At 29.1% G+C, this 21,917-nt stretch overlaps 3 protein-coding genes across 3 annotated transcripts; 1 reads left to right on the forward strand and 2 right to left on the reverse strand.

The window, feature by feature from the left end:
• Positions 1-352: 352 nt before the first annotated feature.
• Positions 353-9,951, forward strand: LOC132918587 (tubulin beta chain-like). Its single transcript, XM_060979905.1, has 8 exons — positions 353-539; positions 7,329-7,440; positions 7,500-7,625; positions 7,691-8,088; positions 8,177-8,362; positions 8,439-8,578; positions 8,686-8,947; positions 9,682-9,951. The coding sequence occupies exons 1-8, from the start codon at positions 483-485 to the stop codon at positions 9,754-9,756; spliced, it is 1,356 nt and encodes a 451-aa protein (XP_060835888.1). The 5' UTR covers positions 353-482; the 3' UTR covers positions 9,757-9,951.
• Positions 9,952-11,353: 1,402 nt separating this feature from the next.
• Positions 11,354-17,159, reverse strand: LOC132918580 (zinc finger MYM-type protein 1-like). Its single transcript, XM_060979893.1, has 8 exons — positions 16,108-17,159; positions 15,858-16,007; positions 15,212-15,337; positions 15,022-15,147; positions 14,833-14,958; positions 14,682-14,769; positions 14,207-14,356; positions 11,354-14,132 (listed from the first exon to the last, which is right to left on the reverse strand). Exons 2-8 carry the CDS (start codon positions 15,985-15,987, stop codon positions 12,104-12,106), a joined length of 2,775 nt encoding a protein of 924 aa, XP_060835876.1. The 5' UTR covers positions 15,988-16,007; positions 16,108-17,159; the 3' UTR covers positions 11,354-12,103.
• Positions 17,160-17,297: 138 nt separating this feature from the next.
• Positions 17,298-20,319, reverse strand: LOC132918589 (bifunctional methylenetetrahydrofolate dehydrogenase/cyclohydrolase, mitochondrial). Its single transcript, XM_060979920.1, has 8 exons — positions 20,055-20,319; positions 19,885-19,986; positions 19,338-19,522; positions 19,150-19,259; positions 18,437-18,602; positions 18,274-18,366; positions 17,749-17,856; positions 17,298-17,677 (listed from the first exon to the last, which is right to left on the reverse strand). Exons 2-8 carry the CDS (start codon positions 19,947-19,949, stop codon positions 17,382-17,384), a joined length of 1,023 nt encoding a protein of 340 aa, XP_060835903.1. The 5' UTR covers positions 19,950-19,986; positions 20,055-20,319; the 3' UTR covers positions 17,298-17,381.
• Positions 20,320-21,917: the final 1,598 nt, after the last annotated feature.

A 21,917-nucleotide genomic window follows, 5' to 3' on the forward strand; every position in this document is an offset into this window, starting at 1 on the left:
GTATAAATAGGACTAAAACGCGTGATGTTTTTTTTTATCTCTCTCCTGAAAAATCATACGGAACAAGAACAAGTAAGTACGAAAAATACGTTACGGCGCCTGGGAATGCGTGAAAAAAAATGCTCCCGTTTGTATGATGGGGTGACGGGGAGGGGATGGTCCTCGTGCGCCAGAGTCTATGCGTCTCCGTTCGCATCAATGCGTACGTGTGGTGATTTTCCCCCTCCCCTACGTTTGTCCCCCCAACCGTACCAATGTTACATCTCGTCCGTAATCTATGGTGGCGGCGCCATAGGTAAGCGGGGGGTCGCGGGCCGGACCGTCGTCCCGGCGCGGTTGGCGGGCGGTTGCAGTGGCGGCGGCGTCACTGCGGCAGTGTGCAAACTACAAACCAACGTGAACAACGTGGGCGAACGACATCGACCGCGACAAATCACGTTTCAATTACAACCGTTGCCGCTGCTCGAAACGCGCTAATCGTCATGAGGGAGATTTTGCATTTGCAGGCCGGTCAGTGCGGAAATCAGATCGGAGCCAAAGTAAACATAAAACCTACCTGTATTATTATTATTATTATTATTATTATTATAGCGACGTCTTCGATCACAGTAATAGTAGATGCATATAATTTAAATAATCGTTGGTCGATGTTAAGAAACAACTATTATATGTGTCGTTGTCTTTTAGGAAAATCACACGTAGAATTCCTCGTGAGAAAACCGTGTTGGTATTTTGAGTTTTCCGCCATAGGTAACGCCCGTTGTGATATTACTGATATATTATAAGAATATTATGTTTTACAGCTTTGCGTGTGTCGCGCCGCTGTACCTACTTTGAGATACGCGTCACGTATAACACTGTTCGCTCGTGCGCCGCCGCGGTTGCTGGTTTCCCGTTAATTATTATAAATTTTGGGAGTTTTTTTCCGCCTATCAGCTTTCTTGCAACACACATGTGTGATGTGTCAGTGTAAATGTGCACTCAAAACGAGTCGAGGCTCGAGACATACCAATAGTATTATTATATTATTTATTATTATTGTTAGTCGCCGCGTATGGTTTTGGCGGTCTTTCAAAACTAGTAATACGATATAATAATATTATATAATATGACGAAACGATGCAGGGCGGCACGGCGGCCGTGTGTCTCGGAACAGACCACGAGGTTTTTTTTCCATTATTCAATTATTTCAATGTTATCCCGATTCCCGGGGTTCGCGAGTTTTCCGGGAAAAGAAGGATTCCATTGCGCACAAACGAATACGGCGTAACAGCGTAGTCACACACTCACACATTTGTCGTTTCAATCGATAAACATGTTGATGTTCATTTTGTCTTCAAAGGGGGTCTTTTTAACGGGAAATTCAGCTTATTGGAAGGGGGACTTATAATTTTAAAAATGTCCACACCTTTTTAGGATTTTATTATGCATATAACGATATTAGCACTATCTACTTAATTTAAGGTATTATCGTAAAAAATGAAATATGTAAGGTTTAACCGAAATCGAATTAATTACTGAAAAGACTATATTCGGATATTATTAATTAAAAATGCAATAGATAATAATTAATAACGAACACCTAATTCGATCGTATAATATGTTTTATGTATACTTTGTCGCTATCGTGCTCATAGTACTTTTGAGTTTGGCTTTAGTCGGCACCCGCAGCTGTCAGAAAAAAAACTAGCATAATTTAATCATATTATGTAATACATATAATGTTACAACTTATATTAGGCGCTAACAAAATAACAATCGTGTTGTTTTTAGGTTCATTATCCTCTGTGTAGGTAAACTTAACAATGTGATCGTAAACTATATACGAAAAAACCCAAATACAATATCAGCATTCAATAACCACTGTACAATATAAGTACCTTATCCAGTACATGTGACCAGTGACTACTATAATTCTTTTCATCTTTGACCCTCTTGGCTTCCTCTGTCCAATATGTAGGTGTTTTTCTATAAACTTAACATTATAACTATTCTAATACTTCATTGCCCGTTGGTACCGTTCCAAAAGCTCCCTAGTATATTTTTAGAAACGTCCAGGCACCACCGCATATATCGTCTTGCACGACATACTGAATTTGGTCATATATATCCGACGACACATAATTATCATTCGTTATTTCCGGCTTAGCCGTTTGCCATTTCACGGTGTACCATAAACGCAGTTCTGGCGCCCAGCCACAGTGGGGATGAGATCGATAAACTCGAAAATTCACTTCTGCAATACTGACCGAGATTATAAATTTCTTCATTTCCTTCTATCGTAAAACCTCTTCAATGAAAACATAATACATATATTTTGTTGGACAATAAAAATATCATGTTAAATCAGTTGTCGCATAACGATCACATCGTGTGTCTATAATATAGTATTAACTATTAGTATGTGTATATTATGATACTTATATAGGTACATTAGGTACATTTTTAATAGCCGTCGTCACAAAATTGTTGTTTTAATATTTGTCTACACACAATATTTAATATCTATACTTATCGGTTGTTTTAACACGTGTACATAAAAACGTAAGCGCACGCATCGTAGTCAATAACATGCAGTGTATCAACACCATGCAATGATAGTTTTTTAAACACTAAATAGTGTACATAGGCAAACTAGTCCAATTTTCGTAGGTCTTCATTTTCTCACAAACCATACCCATACATTTTAATCGACTATACGTTTATCGATTGACTGCGTCATTGGAGGTTATTTCAAATACCTATATATATATATATATATATATTATTATATATTAATATTATATAATCTTATCGACGCAATTGTTTTAGTTCGTAAAATTATTTAATTATGTGAGCGGTACTACTCAAATCTTAGAGATTTTATTGTATTGAGTGCATTTTTTTTTAGTTAATTGTATTCTCTTTCTATACATATATACATAAAATCGCAATTACGATGAATCGAATACACGTCTACTAGACCGTATAGCCCATTTATATTTTTGAAAAAAAAAATTCCATAAAATTCTCCATAAAATAACGATTTTTACTATATCGATTTCATTTTATCATATAAACTAGGTTAAGAATGTGTACTATATTACATATACATTATTAATCAATGATCTAGAGTCTAGACGATCTAGTGTTAAATTCACGGATTTAATTAAAATCTCAAAACTTTTATTTCTATGCATAATGTATATAGATTGTTATAATATTTATTAAAAATATAAATACGTGTCAAATAGTATTGATTTCTAATTAAAAAAAATTTAAGTATATATTATGTATTATATGAAAATAACTTGCAGTATATACATTATGAATCACAAGTTTATTAATTGATAATTATTATACAATATGAATTAACTGTTATTGTGTGATATAGTTATATCATCATATTATTTATTATCTACATCAGGAAATAATATGTCTTCATCAAAATACATACAACTATTCGAAACATTGATATTGACTGTTGTAATGTAGATGCTTTCATATATAAACTAATCAATATAGCATGTAAGCACAGATCAAAAAATAAATGAAATGGGTGGGAACTAAATTTTTTGTTCTTCAGAAAAGCAACAAATAATATTTATTAAATAATATTATGAAGTAATTATTAGATAATATATTTTTTTAAGAATGCCAAATTTAACAATATAGATATATTTTATTAAACACGTTAACAAAAAAACAGTACGTTAAAACTACAGGTACTTGGATCAGATGCAGATTGCAGGACGGCATTTTCATTAGTTCGGATCAGGTTGAGTTTTAATTTTATACCAAATCAGGAGGTTGGGTTGGATCAATATGTTTTAAAAAATCCATCAAGTTTGGTTGTGTGTAAAAAATCATTTATATATTTTTTTTAACGACAATACGTTAAAAATTCAGATAAACCCAATTTTACAAAGTTATTTGATAAGTATGATTTTTAATTTGGAAAATAGAACGTTTAATGATTGTTAAATTAAATTCTACGTTTACATAAAATAGACAAATAAGTTTATGCAGGATAGCGTAATTTTATACCTATAGTACTTACACGAATTATTAATCAATTGATTTTAGAATAAAATCACATATTTCAAAAAAGAAAAATACTGCTAGGCCTCACATTAATTTTTATTTTATCTATTATATTTAATTAGTATTATCTCGAATATTATATTGAAACTAAACAAATTATAAATCAAATCACAATATTCAGTAATCAATAAACTATTTGTATTATCAATTTTTAAAATAAATAATTGACTCAAAGTTTATGCCGTACCTACCTATAATATTTTACATGATATTCGGGCCCCGTGTTAGGTCTGGTACCTAAAATAAGTTTCCACACGTAATATATCAGGTAAAAATACCCACGGGTAAGTAACTATACGAAAAAAAAAAATACAATGAATACAAATTTGCTTCTCATTTTATTCAAATTAAAATTGCAACTTAGTATCGACTTAGTGTAAATAGTATAAGGGTATTCGAAAGTAGATAGTTATACTCGTAGTACACTTGCATTGTACAGAAAGTAATATTTAGTTTAATTACTATATAGGAAGATCCGAAGATACATATTGGTGTATTTCTGTTCGTGTATAAGAAATTACATATGTAACCACTTACTTCTGCTATGTTTCGTGTGGGAACTTACCAAACCTTGCTAGATCAATTCATATCCGATAGGTGACATAAAATAAATACATATTATATATTTTTTAAATAATATTATCATTTCTGGCTATTTTTAAATTAAGCTGTTTATAATATATCTTAAGATGAATCAAGTAGGTAACAGTTTTTTTAAATATTCTTGTGTTTGTTCGGGTCTTCTTATAGCCTTCCTTAATAATATATTATGGGTCGGGTTGAATCAGGCTCAACATAATTAGTCTAGAAGCATCTAGTTGGTTCAAATTACATACCTATCAATATACCATGATTATTTTTCGGATCGGGTTTGGCTTTTTTAAGGTTGCCTGTGCAAAAAAACTTCTAATATACCTAACCTATACTGTCTTTACTCTGTCCAGTGAGAGAATAAGCCAATTTTGTGCATATCCATTCGACACCCTACCATCGAGACCAGTTACATTTACATTCTAACAGAGTGTCACGTGAGGATGCCCAGAAAAACTGATTTTCGTCCGACTGCTTCGTGTTCTTTTGCTGGACAAAGTATACCTATAATACTACTAGTTAATTATTAATTTACTCAACTAGAATTTGTAGGTAAACTGTAATGAAAGCCTTATTCAGAATTAAAAATAACCTTCATGTCAATTATTATTTATTACCTAATTAGTTATTCAAAGTTTTTGAAATGTCATTAATATTGTCATAAATCATATTAAAACATATTCAGCTTACCAAATTACGTTTTAATAATATGATTAAATGGAATAATTACTGTCATTAAAATATTGGTTAACTATGTATACTATGTATGAATATTTGAATAATTAAGTACCTACTTAATAACAACTATTAAGTAAAAAAATAGTAATGTACTTATTACTTATAGCAAATTTTCATTAAAAAAATATTAGAAAAGGAATACCTAGTTAAGTAATTGTTTTTATATATTATGTATAATATGTATAATTTCAATATTCTATAGTTTTACTTAATTGTTAAATTTGCAATTTATATAATGCAATGTTTTTATACTTAGAACTTATTGCATAAAAAATTAATTTTTATCTGTTGAAATATTCAACAGTAATAGAATATTGTTATTTTTTAATGAAGTTGAAAATAAAAATTTTAGTGTAATGACAACATTTCCAATTATTATGAGTATGTTCCTACTCGTATTATTTTTCAGTTATTTCATTATTTGCGTATTTTTTTCAATATCTGTTAAGCTGATGTCTCATCCACTTGACCTATGATTAATTCAATCTGATATTAAAGCTAACAACATAACATCGATGCTACTAAATGGAAATTTCTTATGTTATATGTTTATTAGACACACATGCCGCAGCGTCCTCTTAGTCCTAATAGGACGTCCATACTCGCGTATGTTGTCTCCGTCTTACAAACGAAAAACATGGCAAATTTTCGTTCAGCAGAATCAATTTTATGCTGCTAACTTTAATATTAGTCAATTTACCTATTATTAAACTTAAAAGTAATAATATTATCTAGGACATTTGAACATCTCTTAGGATGTTGTTGATAAATTAATTTTAAAGTGAGTAACGAGCATTTTAAAGTTTTAATATTTTACATAACTTAGCTCACTTAAAGATTAATATATCAATAAAAGCCTATGAGATGCCTTAGATAATAATATTACCTTTAAGTTTAATAATAGCTAAATTTGTAACAGCATAAAATTGATTCTGCTGGACGCAGATTTGACATGTTTTACGTTCAACGAACAACGGAGACAACATATGTGTATGCTGTCCTCTTGCATTTGTATATTGTATAGATGTGCTCTAATAACCATCTTGGTTTAAAATGGTCATGATTGCCATTCATACAAGTACTTACTTATTTTACATGTTTTTGAAATAAATATTATATAATTTCATAGTTATGTCAGAAAATTATGAAAAATTACAAATTAGATATTATAGATATAAATAGTTTTTCGAATACTATTATTATTTCTTAGAGTTATAAATTAAAATAGTAATACTAATACAACTCTTTCAATACCCATACAGCATAGATAATATGCGTTCAATATATAACATTGAAGTGTGATGATTACACAACTTTCGATACTTAAATATATTTTTTAATATATATTGAGCAAAGAACATTAGGTATTTAGGTACCTACAAAAAGACTAGTAGGTTATTACGTTAATTAAAATTGTTCGGGTATAAAGGTATATTTCTGAACAAAAAAAAATAAAAATAGTATATTGATTATAATGATTTACATAGTTTTGTAAACATCCGGTTAAATTAATTATCATATTTTATACCATATAATTGTACATCATATATTATATTTATGTAAATCTGTTATACAGTTTAAAATGTTTAAATCACACTGTGAAGTTGCTATAACTGCAACTGGAACTTCGATTTAAGTCTAAGTAAGCCTTATCCGCTTATGTTGTTACATAATTCCACAAATAATTCTGATTATATCACATCGGTTTATATATTTTCTAGTATTTGTATTTTTATGGTAATAAACTAATAACTATTATAATTTATGTTGATGTGATACAATACCAATACCATACACAAATTTTAATATAAACATTGTAATCAGTCGCATAAATATTTATGAGTTATGGTACTGTTGTTGTCACTATATTTTAAATATATTTAATTCAAATATAATATGAAAACCTAATTTTATAGTTTTGGGAGATCATTTCGGATGAACATGGTATCGATCCATGTGGTGCTTATCACGGTGACAACGACTTACAATTGGAGAGAATCAATGTTTACTTTAATGAAGCCGGCACCAGTAAGAAGATCATTAAATCTAATCATATGATTTAATAATAACCAACGTTGTATTTACAGATGGGAAATATGTGCCTAGAGCAATTCTGGTTGATTTGGAACCTGGTACCATGGACTCTGTCCGTTCTGGACCGTTTGGACAGTTGTTTAGGCCAGATAACTATGTTTTCGGACAAAGCGGAGCCGGTACTAAATCTCGAAAGTACCAAAAAATACAGTTTTATTCACGATCAAAAATAATTAATTTTCAGGTAACAACTGGGCTAAAGGTCATTACACAGAGGGTGCTGAGTTGGTAGACTCTGTTATGGATGTAGTACGTCGTGAGGCCGAAAACTGCGATTGTCTACAAGGATTTCAACTAGCTCACTCTTTAGGCGGTGGAACAGGATCCGGTATGGGTACTCTGTTGATATCGAAAATTCGAGAGGAATATCCAGACCGCATAATGAATACGTTCAGTGTTGTTCCATCTCCGAAGGTATCAGACACCGTGGTGGAGCCCTATAACGCCACATTGTCTGTGCACCAGTTGGTGGAAAACACGGACGAAACGTTTTGTATCGACAACGAAGCATTGTACGATATTTGTTTTAGAACTCTAAAATTAACGTCACCAACGTACGGCGATCTCAACCACTTGGTCTCTGTAAGTCGTCTTTACTTAATATTTTAATTTCGATAAATACCATCAACTGAATAAAAATGTTACAGTCAATAACATAATCGTGTTTTAGGTAACTATGTCTGGAGTGACGACATGTCTTCGGTTTCCTGGTCAGTTGAACGCTGACCTGAGAAAGTTGGCCGTCAACATGGTCCCATTCCCGAGGTTACATTTCTTCATGCCCGGATTCGCCCCACTTACAGCTAGGGGTAGTCAGTCTTACAGAGCACTTTCAGTCCCAGAACTCACCCAACAAGTGCGTAATTTGACATCGTCACGTGTTAATGCTAAATATTTACGTATATGTTTTACCGTTTATATTTGTGTGACAGATGTTTGACGCCAAGAACATGATGACAGCTTGCGATCCTAGACACGGGCGCTACCTGACAGTGGCCGCCATATTCAGAGGAATAATGTCCATGAAAGAAGTCGATGAACAAATGTTGAACATTCAGAATAAGAACTCTGGGTACGTATCGTCGAAAACTAACGTTTGTCAATAACTACTCGTATATTATCGATAACATGACATTATGATACTCAATTAATATAACCATGAATGATTAATTTCTTCAGATATTTCGTGGAATGGATACCCAGTAATGTTAAGGTCGCCGTGTGCGATATACCACCCCGTGGTCTCAAAATGTCGGCAACATTTATCGGTAATACTACCGCCATCCAAGAGATATTCAAACGCATCTCCGAACAATTCACAGCCATGTTCCGCCGTAAGGCATTCTTGCATTGGTACACAGGCGAGGGTATGGATGAAATGGAATTCACAGAAGCCGAATCCAATATGAATGATTTAGTATCCGAATACCAACAGTACCAGGTACCATGAATCATCTAAGTATTATGTTATTATCATTATGAAAACGCTATACTTACGTGTGTTATCTCCGTCATATAAAACGTATAGAAAATTAAAATACAGAAGAATCTAATTTGTTAGTTTCAATATTAGTGAATCAATAGCTTATTATCAAATTTAAACTTGAGAGTATATTATCTAGAAATCTATGCCATCTAGAAGACGTCTATTGATGATTTAATTTTAAAGTAAGGTAGGTACTATAATAACTACCTATATGTAAAGTATTACAATATTGATAATGATCATAATTCATAACTTTCTTCAACATTTAAATATCAATAGAAACCTATATAGAGACCCTAGATATAATACTCCTTACTATTAAATTCGATTATAAGTCAATTCACCTTTATATGAATTTCTCTGAATGCAAATTTAGCCTGTCGTACGTTTGTTAGACATTTGTAACGTCTTATATTAGTACAATACATGTACTTTAATTTTAATTTCTATTTATAACGTATTATGAATTATGACATAATAGTAGTATGATGCCCATTTTAAATGTTTTAAAATTCCCTATATTATTGTAATGTATGTGTATTGTATAATACTTAATTATTATCGGTAAATATTAGAAAATGAAAATGAAAATCATAATAGCTTTGTCATAAATTCATGATTTTCTCTACAAAACAGACGTCAATGTTTTGATTATAATATTTACCATAATGCTTTACGTTTGTTTACAGGAAGCAACAGCTGAAGAAGTTGAATTTGACGATGAAGAAGTTGTCGAAGAGGTTGATGACAACAAAGATTACTGAGTATTGTGAACTGAATATTATGTACATTATATGACTATATGGCAGTTGTTCAACTTATGAATTATTTATGTTGTACGTTGACTATATTGAGTTTTAAAGTTTTTGAACTCTAATTGCATTTGTTAAATGTTGATTTATTTGTGTCGTTAGAAATTTTAAAACTTTTATTAAACGAATGCTGTTTTCGAATAATAATTATAGACTTGATTCTGTAACGCCGAAGGCCAAATTCCTACTTATACATAAATACATATAATGTAGGTATATTGTGAGCAATGTATAATTTTTATACGATGTAAAATTATACATTTTTAAATTTACGTATTTAAGTCATTTTCGGTCGTGCTAAATTAATTTCGTTTTATTTTTCACCAAAGATGACTAAAATCGTCTTCAACATGTTGAATTAACGATTTAGTCAATTTACCTAATATTTTACATCACGTGTTACCGTTTGGTACGGTGTGTTGACCACTACCCAGTGCCAATAATGAAGAACACTGTTGGTATGGTATGAACATACAATAAACATAATTATATACGTATATTATAGAATAATATTTACACTTTTACACTCTAACGTGTAAAAAGGCTCATTATTAACGCGTCAACTTTTAATTCGCTGAATTCTAGGCTGTAGCCCATAAGAGCAAAATATGACCCAAATGCAACCCAAAAGCTCAAAAATAAATATTCCATAAACGCTAAAAAATTCATTTTTAACAAACCATAAGCACAAGTTGGTTTTACAAAAATAAAATGTATTTTATTAAAACCATAATATATATAGTTTTTTTTTTTTTTGTAAAATGCTTTTATTAGAAAATATAGCATAACAAATAATAAGGCATGATATAGATTATAATAGAGAGTGTTAATATATAGTTATTAATATTATTCTAGTGATTATAAAATTAATTTAAAAAATTTAAATTTAAATACCTTAATACTAAACTTCAACTGAACTTAATCACTGTTGATGTATTTTTTAATTATAAAAATACTATGAATTTAATTAAAAATTAATAATTTTAAAATGAAAATTAAACGGGTAATAGGTACAATTTATTTTTGCTCTTTTATCTCACTACTAAAGTACAAAAGCGCAAGACGAATTTGCGCTTTTGGGTTCACCCATAGACCTTATACTATTTGCTTTTGGGTTCACCGGAATTCTGTAGTTATCTTTTTAATACACCGTGTTATCGTAAGTTGATAAATATTCAACAACTTGTGGACGTGTGCCGTGTGGTAATAGTAACCATTTACTACTGATAAAATGTGAAAGGTACCTACATCCCAAGGTTTATAGATAATATATCTTATATCAATAAACCTTGCCTACATCCAACGAAGTTCCAAGTGTGTTTACCAAAATAATGTCATAAAATAAACACAAAAAATATTATACTACTAATTGTGGAATCCCGATGTAGAGATGATTGTTCTTAGGCCCGTAGCCTGTTTCACATGGGCGCGTATCATACGCGACGACGCGACATATCGTACGCGAGCGTTTTTAATTTATAATGATTGAGTTCATACGCGCCATCGTCGGAATGACGCGTATATATTTAACCAATGTAATCAATGAACAATCATTTGTATGTTCTTTTTATCGTGTACATACTTACTTATAGTCTAATACATACTATATCCGTGCGCCCGTGATAGCAATGTCCGTTGTAGAGTGGAATTAATAATCATATAATTATGACTATAGCGACCTCGGTAATTTAGATAAAATGCAGGTATAACCATGATTGTGACGCGCTCACCTCCGTGACTCTTTAATAATGGAATTATTATTTTTGAATAATGTATGTTGCGCTGCACTATTGTCACTAATCGCGATCATTATTATTATGTGTCCTATTTTTGACAAATGTCCATAAGCTGTTTTTTAAATATTAGGTAGTCTGTTTTCTGATCTAGTTCTTTAAAATATACAAAATACAAATTACAAATTTACGATATACCTTATGCCTACCTACTACCTATTGGAAATTATACCTTTATCTTGAATGCTTTTACAGCATTGGAATTTTTATCACCCGAGAGATTTTTAATTTGATGTATCTAATTTTTTTATCACAATTCATACCTTTCTATAACACTGTATTAGTGTATTACATAATTTGTAAAAATATTAAACATGTGATGAAACATTAAAGTATTAAACTGATACATGCAGTGGCGCATTTAAACATTTAGCGCCCTGGGGCAACATTTTACTAGCGCCCCCCCTCCTCAAGAAATACACATTTAATATTTTTGTAGATAATAAATATAAATATATTTAAAATAATTATTAATATACTAGAACAAACAATATTTAAAAATGTACTTATACTTTTCGTCGTGCATGGTCTTGAGCAAATTCTTGAATAATATCGTCGTAGCTTATTGCTGTAGTAACATCAGATTCTATATTCATGATTGCTAATGCAGTGAGCCTTTCTTCGCCTATGTTTGACCTTAAATATGATTTTATTCGTTTTAAGGCTGAAAATGACCTCTCAGTTGAGCAGTTACTAACTGGAGTGCATAGTAACATTCTTAAAGCAATATCTATATAAGGGAAAATATCCTTCAAATTATTTTTTCTTATAAACACTAACATATCTTGAATACTTTGAGGAGGATTAGAAATAGTTTTCAAATAGCTGCTAAAATGAATACATTCATTAGGAAATGAAGTTCCCAAATCTGTATTATATTCATTTCTTAACAGCTCAGCAGATACCCTTATGTCTGCAGCTGTCATTTTAGTAATTTTAAAAAAAAAATAATAATTTTTTAAAAGGTTGTTATATGCAATTTTTCTTCTCAACAATTCTGACTTCAATTGGTCTAAAATAACAAAATAGGTATTGATTTTAAAATTAGTTACAATACTTTCCATTGAACTGTCATCACTAAATTTTTTAATTTTTTTTTGTCGCTTTTCAGTATTTCTAAAGTTCATAATTCCACATTTTTCAATAGCATTTCTTTTAAAATTTTCATAATCTTTATCTGTACGAATATCACCAACATAATTAATTAATGATTGATAAAGCTCAACAACAACACTTAAATCAATATTTACACTTTGAAGTTTTTTGCTAACTGTATTAAACCTATGTAATATGTCTCCCCAAAAAATTGACAAGAAAAATGTTTCTAATGATTTAAGTATTTTGAGTATACCATTTGCTTCACATCGAATAGCTGGTTTTTCTTTTTCATTTTCTCCAATCTTAATTAAAGCATTTTCAATAGATGACCAATTTTTATTTAATGAATAACATGCATCATCTCTTGCAGACCACCTTGTATCTGATAATCTCTTGATTGAAGAATTTAAAATCTGCCATCGGTAAGTTGATGCTGAAAAGAATGTGTACAAGTTTTGAAGAAAGTTAAAAAAATGAATAGCTTCATTACAACAGCTGGCAGCATTTTGTCCCACTAAATTTAATGAATGAGCCGAGCAGGGAACAAACTTGGCCAATGGATTTATCAGTTTTATTCTAGCTTGTAATCCAGAGTAACTACCAGACATGTTACTCGCATTGTCATATGACTGCCCTCTTAAATAGTTAAGATTCAAATTGTACTTATTCAGAATTGTTATCACTGCTTCAGCCATATCTTCTGATTTATGTCCAACATTATTCATAAAACATAAAAAACGCTCAAATACATTACCACTCTCATCAACAAATCGTACAACTAAAGAAAGTTGATCAGTGTGGGTAATATCTGGCGTTGAATCAACACTAATTGAAAAATATCGTGAAGTATTGACATCTTGAATAATAGTATTTTCTACTTTTTTAGACATTAATAAAATAAATTGCTCATAAATATAATATGATAAATATGAAGTATGACCTTTACCGGGATTACCATTTTTGGAAATATGGTTTGATATAAAAGGGTCAAATTCAGCTAATAACTCAAGTGCCATCATAAAATTTCCATTACGTGGACATCCAATTTTTGAAGTATGTCCTCTGAATGCTAAACCTCTTGATGCCAATGTTTTAACAATTGCCACAACTCTTTTTAAAACATTGATCCAATACATACGTTCATTTTCAATTTGTTGTATTATTTGTTGATCAATTCTTTGATGTGTTTGTCCTCGATTTTTCATTGCTAGAATATTTGAACGATGTTTTAAAGAATTTTCATGTTGTGATATGAGCTCTTCAGCTCTTTTCCAGTTTGAAAATCCTTTTGAAGCAAATGAAGATGAATTTATGTTGCCAAACAACAAGCATGGGATACAGTAAATTACACCCTTACTTTCTGAGTATGCAATGAAATTACGTTTAATTGAATCACCATTAGGTAGTCTTGTATTCCAATAGTTTTTATTGCAAAATCTTAAAATTAAATTAAAATAAGGTTAAGTTATTAAAATTATCTTATCATTAGTTACTAAAACTTAAATTTGTACCTATAGTAGGTTTTGGTAGTTTTTTTGTGAAGTTTTGTATATGCTCGTTTAGACTTGGTAAAATTTAAATCATTTAAATCTTGAGAAAATCCATTAATACAAATATATTCTATAGTGAACTCGTTTATTTTCCATAAAGCAGGATCACATCTATGAAAAATAACAACTATTATATATTATATTGTAATTGATTTATTTTAATCTATAAATACTAAAATTAAGTGACTGGTATGTAAAAAATTATGAAAACACTACAAACACTGAACATGGTTATTTTAAAACAAAACTAATAATTATGTAATTTTCATTTAATCACTTAATTCCTTTTTAACTATTTTAATACACCTACCAAATTAAAACACATAAATATTAGAATAGTATTTGTATTGAATAGTGTTTATTTATATTAAAATATTAGTAAATAATTTAGGTATCTTACAAGTAATTATTAAAATATTAACATAAAATAATTTACCGAGGAATATCAGTAGGCTCAAACAAAACATCAGCAGTTTCATTATTCTTAGATGACAATATATCAGTATTTATCTCAGAAATACTATCTATTAAATAATAAAATACAATTATTTAATTGCAAATATAAAATAGTTACATTTTTAATTTACTTTCTGTCTTAATATAACCACTACTTTTTGTAAGTTTGTGTTGTTCAGAACTGTTTACATTTGAATAATCTGGGTATATTTGTATTTGTGTATCTTGATTTAACATCTCTAGTTTATCATCTGTATCTATTAAATAATAAAATACCACTATTTAATTGCAATAATAAAATAATTACATTTTTTATTTACATTCTGTCACAATATTTCCACTACTTGTCATAGGATTGTGCTGTTCAGAACTGTTTATATTTGAATAATCTGGGTTCATTTGTATTTGTGTATCTTGGTTTAACATATCTAGTTCATCATCTGTATCTATTAAATAATAAAATACAATTATTTAATTGCAAATATAAGATAGTTACATTTTTAATTTTACTTTCTGTCTCAATATAACCACTACTTTTTGTAGGTTTGTACTGTTCAGAACTGTTTACATTTGAATAATCTGGGTTCATTTGTATTTGTGTACCTTGGTTTAACATCTCCAGTTTATCATCTGTATCTATTAAACATAAAAAAGAATTATTTAATTTCAAACATAAAATAAATATAATTTTAATTTAATTTCTGTCTCAATATTTCCATCATTTTTTGTAGCCATGCTGTACAGAACTGCTTACATTTGAATAATTCAGGTTTATATTTATTTTTGTAGGTAGGTTTAACTTTAACATATCTAATTCATCAAGTTTCAATTATTATTCAAATTTATTATAAAATTCAAAATATAAGTTTCAAAGTAAACCAGCTTTTATTAACTAATTATAACTTCAACTAGTTAATAAATACAAAAATTTGATCACTAAAAATGTCAATAGTTATAAGAGACAATTATCAGATAGGTAGTCTATACTAGGTATAATATAATGGTCCTATATTAATATAAAAAGCGAGTTTGGTATTTTTTTAAAACAGGTAGGTACTTTAAATAATTAAATACAAAATAAGAAATTTGAAAATTGAAACACTGAATTGTTATTTGTTTTTATACTTCAATAAAAACAAAAACAAAAACAACTTACTTGAATTATTCGATGGCTTGAACATACTATCTAATTTTCTACAATTCTTAATTAATGCATCGTGTTTTAATTTTTTAATTTTTGCTTGCTTTCTATATCCTGAACCACTAAGCTTTTTTTTAGCTTCCATATTGAAAATCCGCGTATAATCTATTACAGAATATAGTAATATAAATATAATTTATAATACTCAATCGAGTACAGTGCATAGAACCATATATAAACTATAAATTTATAACATTGTACTTACCAAATTCCAGTAATTTATAGAAGGTATACTGGAATACTGAATACTAATTTTGAAAGTAGAACGAATTATAAACAATAAACAATAAAGATTAAATCAAATATTAACATTAAGCGTCTAATGACCGTATGGTTAACTTATTACACAAGACGCTGTCAGAAGACAATTAAACACGCGAGTCACTATAGCTAATATTGACAAAAATAACGTTCGGCGGTCGGCGATAAGGAAAATAATATTTTGATGTGGATATTATGTTATTTTTAACTCGTATTAGCTAATAACATGTTATTTCCGCCACAGATGATATATATTATAATATATAAATAAATCATTGATATTTATATCTATGATTGTCACAATCCCGTGCCGCTCATAGACCTGTATGAAAACCGTTTATAATCATAGACCTTATGAGTTATAAGTAAAATGTCTATTTTTAATTTATAATCTTTATTTGTATTTTGTATAATAATATTATATCAAATTAAATAGAAAGATTTTAATTATATGTAGTGGTAAACTATAAAAATTTTCCCGCCCCCTAGAATTTGGCGCCCGGGGCACTTGCCCCAGTTGCCCCCCCTTAAATGCGCCACTGGATACATGTTGCGTGGGTAAATTTCAAAATGTATTTAAAACTAGTTACACGAAAAAAAATATCTTGGTTTCAACAATAGCCAAGTATATAAGGAATTTGGCTACAATATCAGATATAGCAAAACTCTAAAACCCCCCAAAAAAGTATTTATTATTTTTTTGACGGTCCATTAATATTTTTTAAGTGCTTGTTTAGTAAAACCTAAAATTACAAGGGTTATGATGTCTTCATCTTATCATGTATAAACAACAATATCACAGTAACAATAATATACAATATTTTTAAAAATAGAAGTGTCACAAGATTGCTTTTGAGTATTTTTTTTTGATTTGGAATAAAATCAAAAAATCTATTTTGTAAATGTTAAATTTAATATCATGTTTATTTAGTCATGGATTGTAAAAAAGTTGGTTTTAATGAGTTTTTGACTGGCAGTTTAGCCCTTGGAAAAACTTGAAATTAGATTTATGATTTCCACACATGTCTAATGTAATTTTATGATGTTTTTGTTGTCAATAATGACAACAATAATTTATGTCATACTAAAAATGTAATGTAAAATATGTACCTAATAATATAATTGTATTAATAATTAAATGTATCTTTCATTTATTTATTTCAATCACATAAGAAATATCATTCAATAAAAATGTTTTCATCCAATCTAGATTTGCATTCATGGTTTTATCTGTGATGCCTGTTTGTATATAACTGCACCAGGATCAAGTATGTTGTAAATCACAGTTTTTTTAGCAGCAGCAATTGTATTACGCATTAACATTGCCACTGTCATTGGACCAACTCCTCCAGGTACTGGTGTTATGTATCCTGCAACTTCTTTTACATTTTCAAAGTCAACATCACCTACTAAATACGATTTGGACGTTTTCGGGTCCTCTACCCTGGTTATTCCTACATCAATGATTGCTGCTCCTGGTTTAACCATATCAGCACGAATTAAATTCGGAACACCTAATTTATAATACATACATTCAGTTTATTTCAAGAAATATTCATGTTGTAAGTATAATAACCAATATTACCTGCTGCTGATACAATAATATCGGCGGTTTTTGTAAATAAAGCTAATTGATCTGGCGGTGTATATCGATGGCATATTGTTGTTGTTGCATCCATTGCTGATGTCTCGCCTTAGTATAAGATTTAAAATAAATTACAATCACATAATTTATATAATTAACTTAAAATAATGATATTCTGATATTAAATACACTATACACTGTATTGTCACAATAGGTCTTATCTTTTCTTTAATTTAAAATTTCCATAAATTAAAAAAAAAAATACCAATATAAGTTAGTCAATGCATAATTATTGATTACTAAATAATAGTATTTTTATATTTATATTTTTAAAGGTCAGACATATAATAATAGGTAATGTTTTTTTAAAATTATTATATTAAAATAATATCATTAAGATATAGCACAGCATATATTGTATTTTATAAATAATTTAAAAATTGAGGAATGACTTAAGTATAAGTATTTTTATTTTTAAGTTATAATTAGTAATAAACCCGATTATAAGTCAAATTTTAACTATACCTGCATTATCTGCATGAAGCAACATAGAAATAGGCATACCAACATTTTTTGATCTTCCACAAACAACAGCATTTTTACCAAGAGTAGGAATTCCTAAAATAATATATATTTTTTTTAATTTAAAATTAAAATATTAAATTTCTAAATGTAGCATTTAGTTTACCAGTTCGTCTAATTAACTCATGAACACCCAATGGTGTGCATGGTCCCAAACATTGCATATCTAAACAAAATCTTCCAATATTAACAATGTTGAAACCATCAACATCCTTGTGTGGTGCTACAGCATTGCATAAAGTTCGTTCAGTAATATGATCAGGAAGTGGTAACTACATTGCATACAAATTTATAATGTACAAATAATATTGAATATTATAATATTTAAAAATCTATAGTCAAAGCACAACATATTATAGATAGTTTTTTTTTTTTTTGGATGATTATACATGTATTCTAGGGAAGTTCAAATTATATACTATAGCAATGTAACCAAAAAATTGTCTTTTTAGGTATATAGGTGTATACTGCAGAGGTTCCCAACCTTTTTTGACTCACGGCACCCTTAGTCATTTTCTAAAAATCCGGAGGCACCCTATGGCCTATAGACTAAAAATATATTTCAAATAATTTTACAGCACCCTAGTTGGGAATCTCTAGCCTATAATTAAAGATTATAATATGTATAATATTTAAAATACATCACAATATATTAATGTACAAGATCGTACTTAGGGTTTTTTTTTTGTTTACCCTCCACAGAATTTTTTTTGTGGGGGATGGAGCCACCCCACAAAAAAAATTCTGGGTACGGTCCTGTAGGCGTATTGTAAAAATACAAGTAGTTAGTAAATTTTCTGTTATAAGGAAATAACTTACCTGGACTAGAATTCCATCAACATTTCCATCGTGATTTAAACTATTGACACATGCAAGTAGCTCGTTTTCACTTGTTGATGCACTGAACTTAATTGTTTTTGTTTCTATACCTAATAAAAATATGTATTTATAAAAATAATAGTTATTTAATTTTGTTTACTTTATTGCCATTGAAATAATGTAACAACCAACAACTTTAGCAGCTTTCATTTTGTTTGACACATAAATTTTACTAGCTGGATTTTGTCCAACTAATACTGCTACTAAACAGGGAGCCCGATTCCCTTTCAAAACCCATTCTTGAGTCTCTTGGCGTAGCTCATTTAATATAGTATTAGCAATACTTTTCCCATCAATTACTGTAGCTTTAAATCTAAAAGAAATATTATTTTAAATGTTAAATCATATTTTTTTTTCTAAATTTTAATCTTAAAAATATAAAAATTAACGATATTAGCTTATAACAGTTCTTAGTTGTGAGGATAAATTTAAGTGGTTGATATTAATGTCATTAATACCAGAATAGAACAAGATAATAAGAAATATTGGTGTACAGAGTTCACCAATGCGTGTAGTTAAGGGTTAAAAAAATTAAAATGTATCATTAATAAAATATTTGTATTAACTATTGAGTATTGGTCAGAGAAAGCCAAAGTACCGAGATAACTGTTATGTACTTATTCAAAATTAATGAACTAAATAATTTATGTTAGATTTTTTTACTGAATAATTTACCTAATGCTGGAAGAATGAAAAGTTTTTGCAAATATTTTTGCACTAGTCCAATACTTGGTACGCATTTTTAAATATTATTTAAAAGTAGATCAGTAGAATTATCTGAAAGAAAAATATATTTAAAACACACATATTAATAACCATCATACTCTTAACTAATTTCTACTTACTTATTAAACATTTGATCTGTCAACACTTTATAGGTAGTAAGTTTATACTATCAAGTAGGATTGCATAAGTATTTAAATACATGTTCGGAGAATAATAATTATTTTATGCCCATTTTCTCAACGATTCATGAATTACGAATTAAGATAATTAATCAATAATATTTATTTCAAAATTAACCATAATTAATTGAATAATATGCCAAATGGCACCGACCGCCGTCCGCCACGAGGCACGAACTAGTCGAAAGCTATAAGCCTATAACTAAGATAATCTAATTATTATAGAAAATATCATGATATCGCTTATCATAATATCCACATAATATTATACAAAATACACGAGCACTTATCAGTTATTATAAGAATCTTCTTCATTTTTCAACTGTATAGGACTCAGAGGTATTCAAACTGACAACTGTGCGTCGCGGTTCCTAAGGGCGTCGAGGGGTTTGGAAATGGGATTCGCTTTAAAGAATCGGAAACTAAAAAAAGAATAAAAATAAAAAAAAAAAAAAAATATAGGTAAAAATTTAACGTTGAGGACGAGAAGTTAAGAACAACTAGGTATTTCTAAACTATAGAACCAAGATTTGAACATATTATGAAACATACACAAGCTCATCCATCTCACTAAATTTTAGTTTATTTTTTTATTAATTGTATTCATGAAGCATAAAATATTTCATTTCATTTTTTCTATATTATCTATTTATTTGTAAATAGGGGTAAATAAATAAATATTAATACATTATAACAATTTAAATACATAATATAGTATATTAGTATATACCATGGGTCACCAAATGGCGGCCCGTAGACAAATAATAAATAACACATTATTACGACAACATTATATGTGTTATTACTTATTATTGTAAATTATTATTTTTGTTAAATATTATTGGTTTTTAAATAACGTAAATATGTACTTAGAATTTTGATGGCCCGTGAAAAATGTTCAGGTCCCAAATGTGACCCTTCAAAAATATTAATTGGAGACCCCTGGTATATACCTTACCATGATAAACATTGTTTTTTCGTCATTACTAATTTGGGAGCCGTAAAAATATTGTGAAGACACAAAGGAGCCATGGGATGAAAAAGTTTGAATACCTTTCTCTGATTTAGGTAATAGGTAGCGCTTGAAGATGGCTGTGACGAGTTTTAACGTGATATACAATTATACATTATCCGTTATTTTATTCTGTAACAACTTACAACTCACAGGATTTCCTCAAACCTCCTTCATGTAATCGTTGCCACAATTTCACTTGCCAGTATATCACAGGTACCATGGCTAAATATTTAGCAATGATAGCCGATAGGTAGGTACTTCTACTGTTCATGTTCGCTCCTGTAAATTATGGACTATGGTCTATGGTATATATATACATTAAAATATATATAAGACAAGTGTACTTACTACACAGTATCTAAAACATTCTAGGTATATTAATCCTATACTTCATGTATTTTTGTACGAGAATCAAAAGATTTTAAAATTAAAAACTGAAAAAAAATTTGTTAAAATAATAAATTAATTTAGTACAAATATAGTAGGTACCATAACAGCATTACAATTTACGATTGTACATTACCTATTATTACGATTATAAAGAGTTAAATTCCAGATTTTCAAGTAAAATTATGATAATGATAATCATTATGATGATAAATACAATTAATAGATAATATCTTCTTTATTAAAAGTAAAAATTCCAATTATCTCAAAATAATAGAAAAAAAAATACTAAATAACAGGAATTTTAATATAAAGCCATTTAGAGACTTAAATTTTACACAATATATCTATACTGAATATTATATGGTTTTCAAAATATTTCGGTTCTTTTTAAACATTTG

The sequence above is a fragment of the Rhopalosiphum padi genome, chromosome 1, assembly GCF_020882245.1.
Source record: "Rhopalosiphum padi isolate XX-2018 chromosome 1, ASM2088224v1, whole genome shotgun sequence".
NCBI classification, from domain to species: Eukaryota; Metazoa; Arthropoda; class Insecta; order Hemiptera; family Aphididae; genus Rhopalosiphum; species Rhopalosiphum padi.

What these genes read in the sequence shown, in the direction of transcription:
- LOC132918587 (XM_060979905.1), top strand. Translation starts at nt 483, where the DNA reads ATGAGGGAGATTTTGCATTTGCAGGCCGGTCAGTGCGGAAATCAGATC. An exon ending in CTTTAATGAAGCCGGCACCA is followed by an intron (nt 7,441 to 7,499) that starts GTAAGAAGATCA and finishes TTGTATTTACAG; the next exon opens with ATGGGAAATATGTGCCTAGA. An exon ending in CCGAATACCAACAGTACCAG is followed by an intron (nt 8,948 to 9,681) that starts GTACCATGAATC and finishes GTTTGTTTACAG; the next exon opens with GAAGCAACAGCTGAAGAAGT.
- LOC132918580 (XM_060979893.1), bottom strand. Translation starts at nt 15,987, where the DNA reads ATGGAAGCTAAAAAAAAGCTTAGTGGTTCAGGATATAGAAAGCAAGCA. An exon ending in TGGTTATATTAAGACAGAAA is followed by an intron (nt 14,770 to 14,832) that starts GTAAATTAAAAA and finishes ATTATTTAATAG; the next exon opens with ATAGTATTTCTGAGATAAAT. An exon ending in ACTACCAAAACCTACTATAG is followed by an intron (nt 14,133 to 14,206) that starts GTACAAATTTAA and finishes TTTAATTTTAAG; the next exon opens with ATTTTGCAATAAAAACTATT.
- LOC132918589 (XM_060979920.1), bottom strand. Translation starts at nt 19,949, where the DNA reads ATGCGTACCAAGTATTGGACTAGTGCAAAAATATTTGCAAAAACTTTT. An exon ending in GAAAGCTGCTAAAGTTGTTG is followed by an intron (nt 19,260 to 19,337) that starts GTTGTTACATTA and finishes TATTTTTATTAG; the next exon opens with GTATAGAAACAAAAACAATT. An exon ending in TGAGTTAATTAGACGAACTG is followed by an intron (nt 18,367 to 18,436) that starts GTAAACTAAATG and finishes ATATTATTTTAG; the next exon opens with GAATTCCTACTCTTGGTAAA.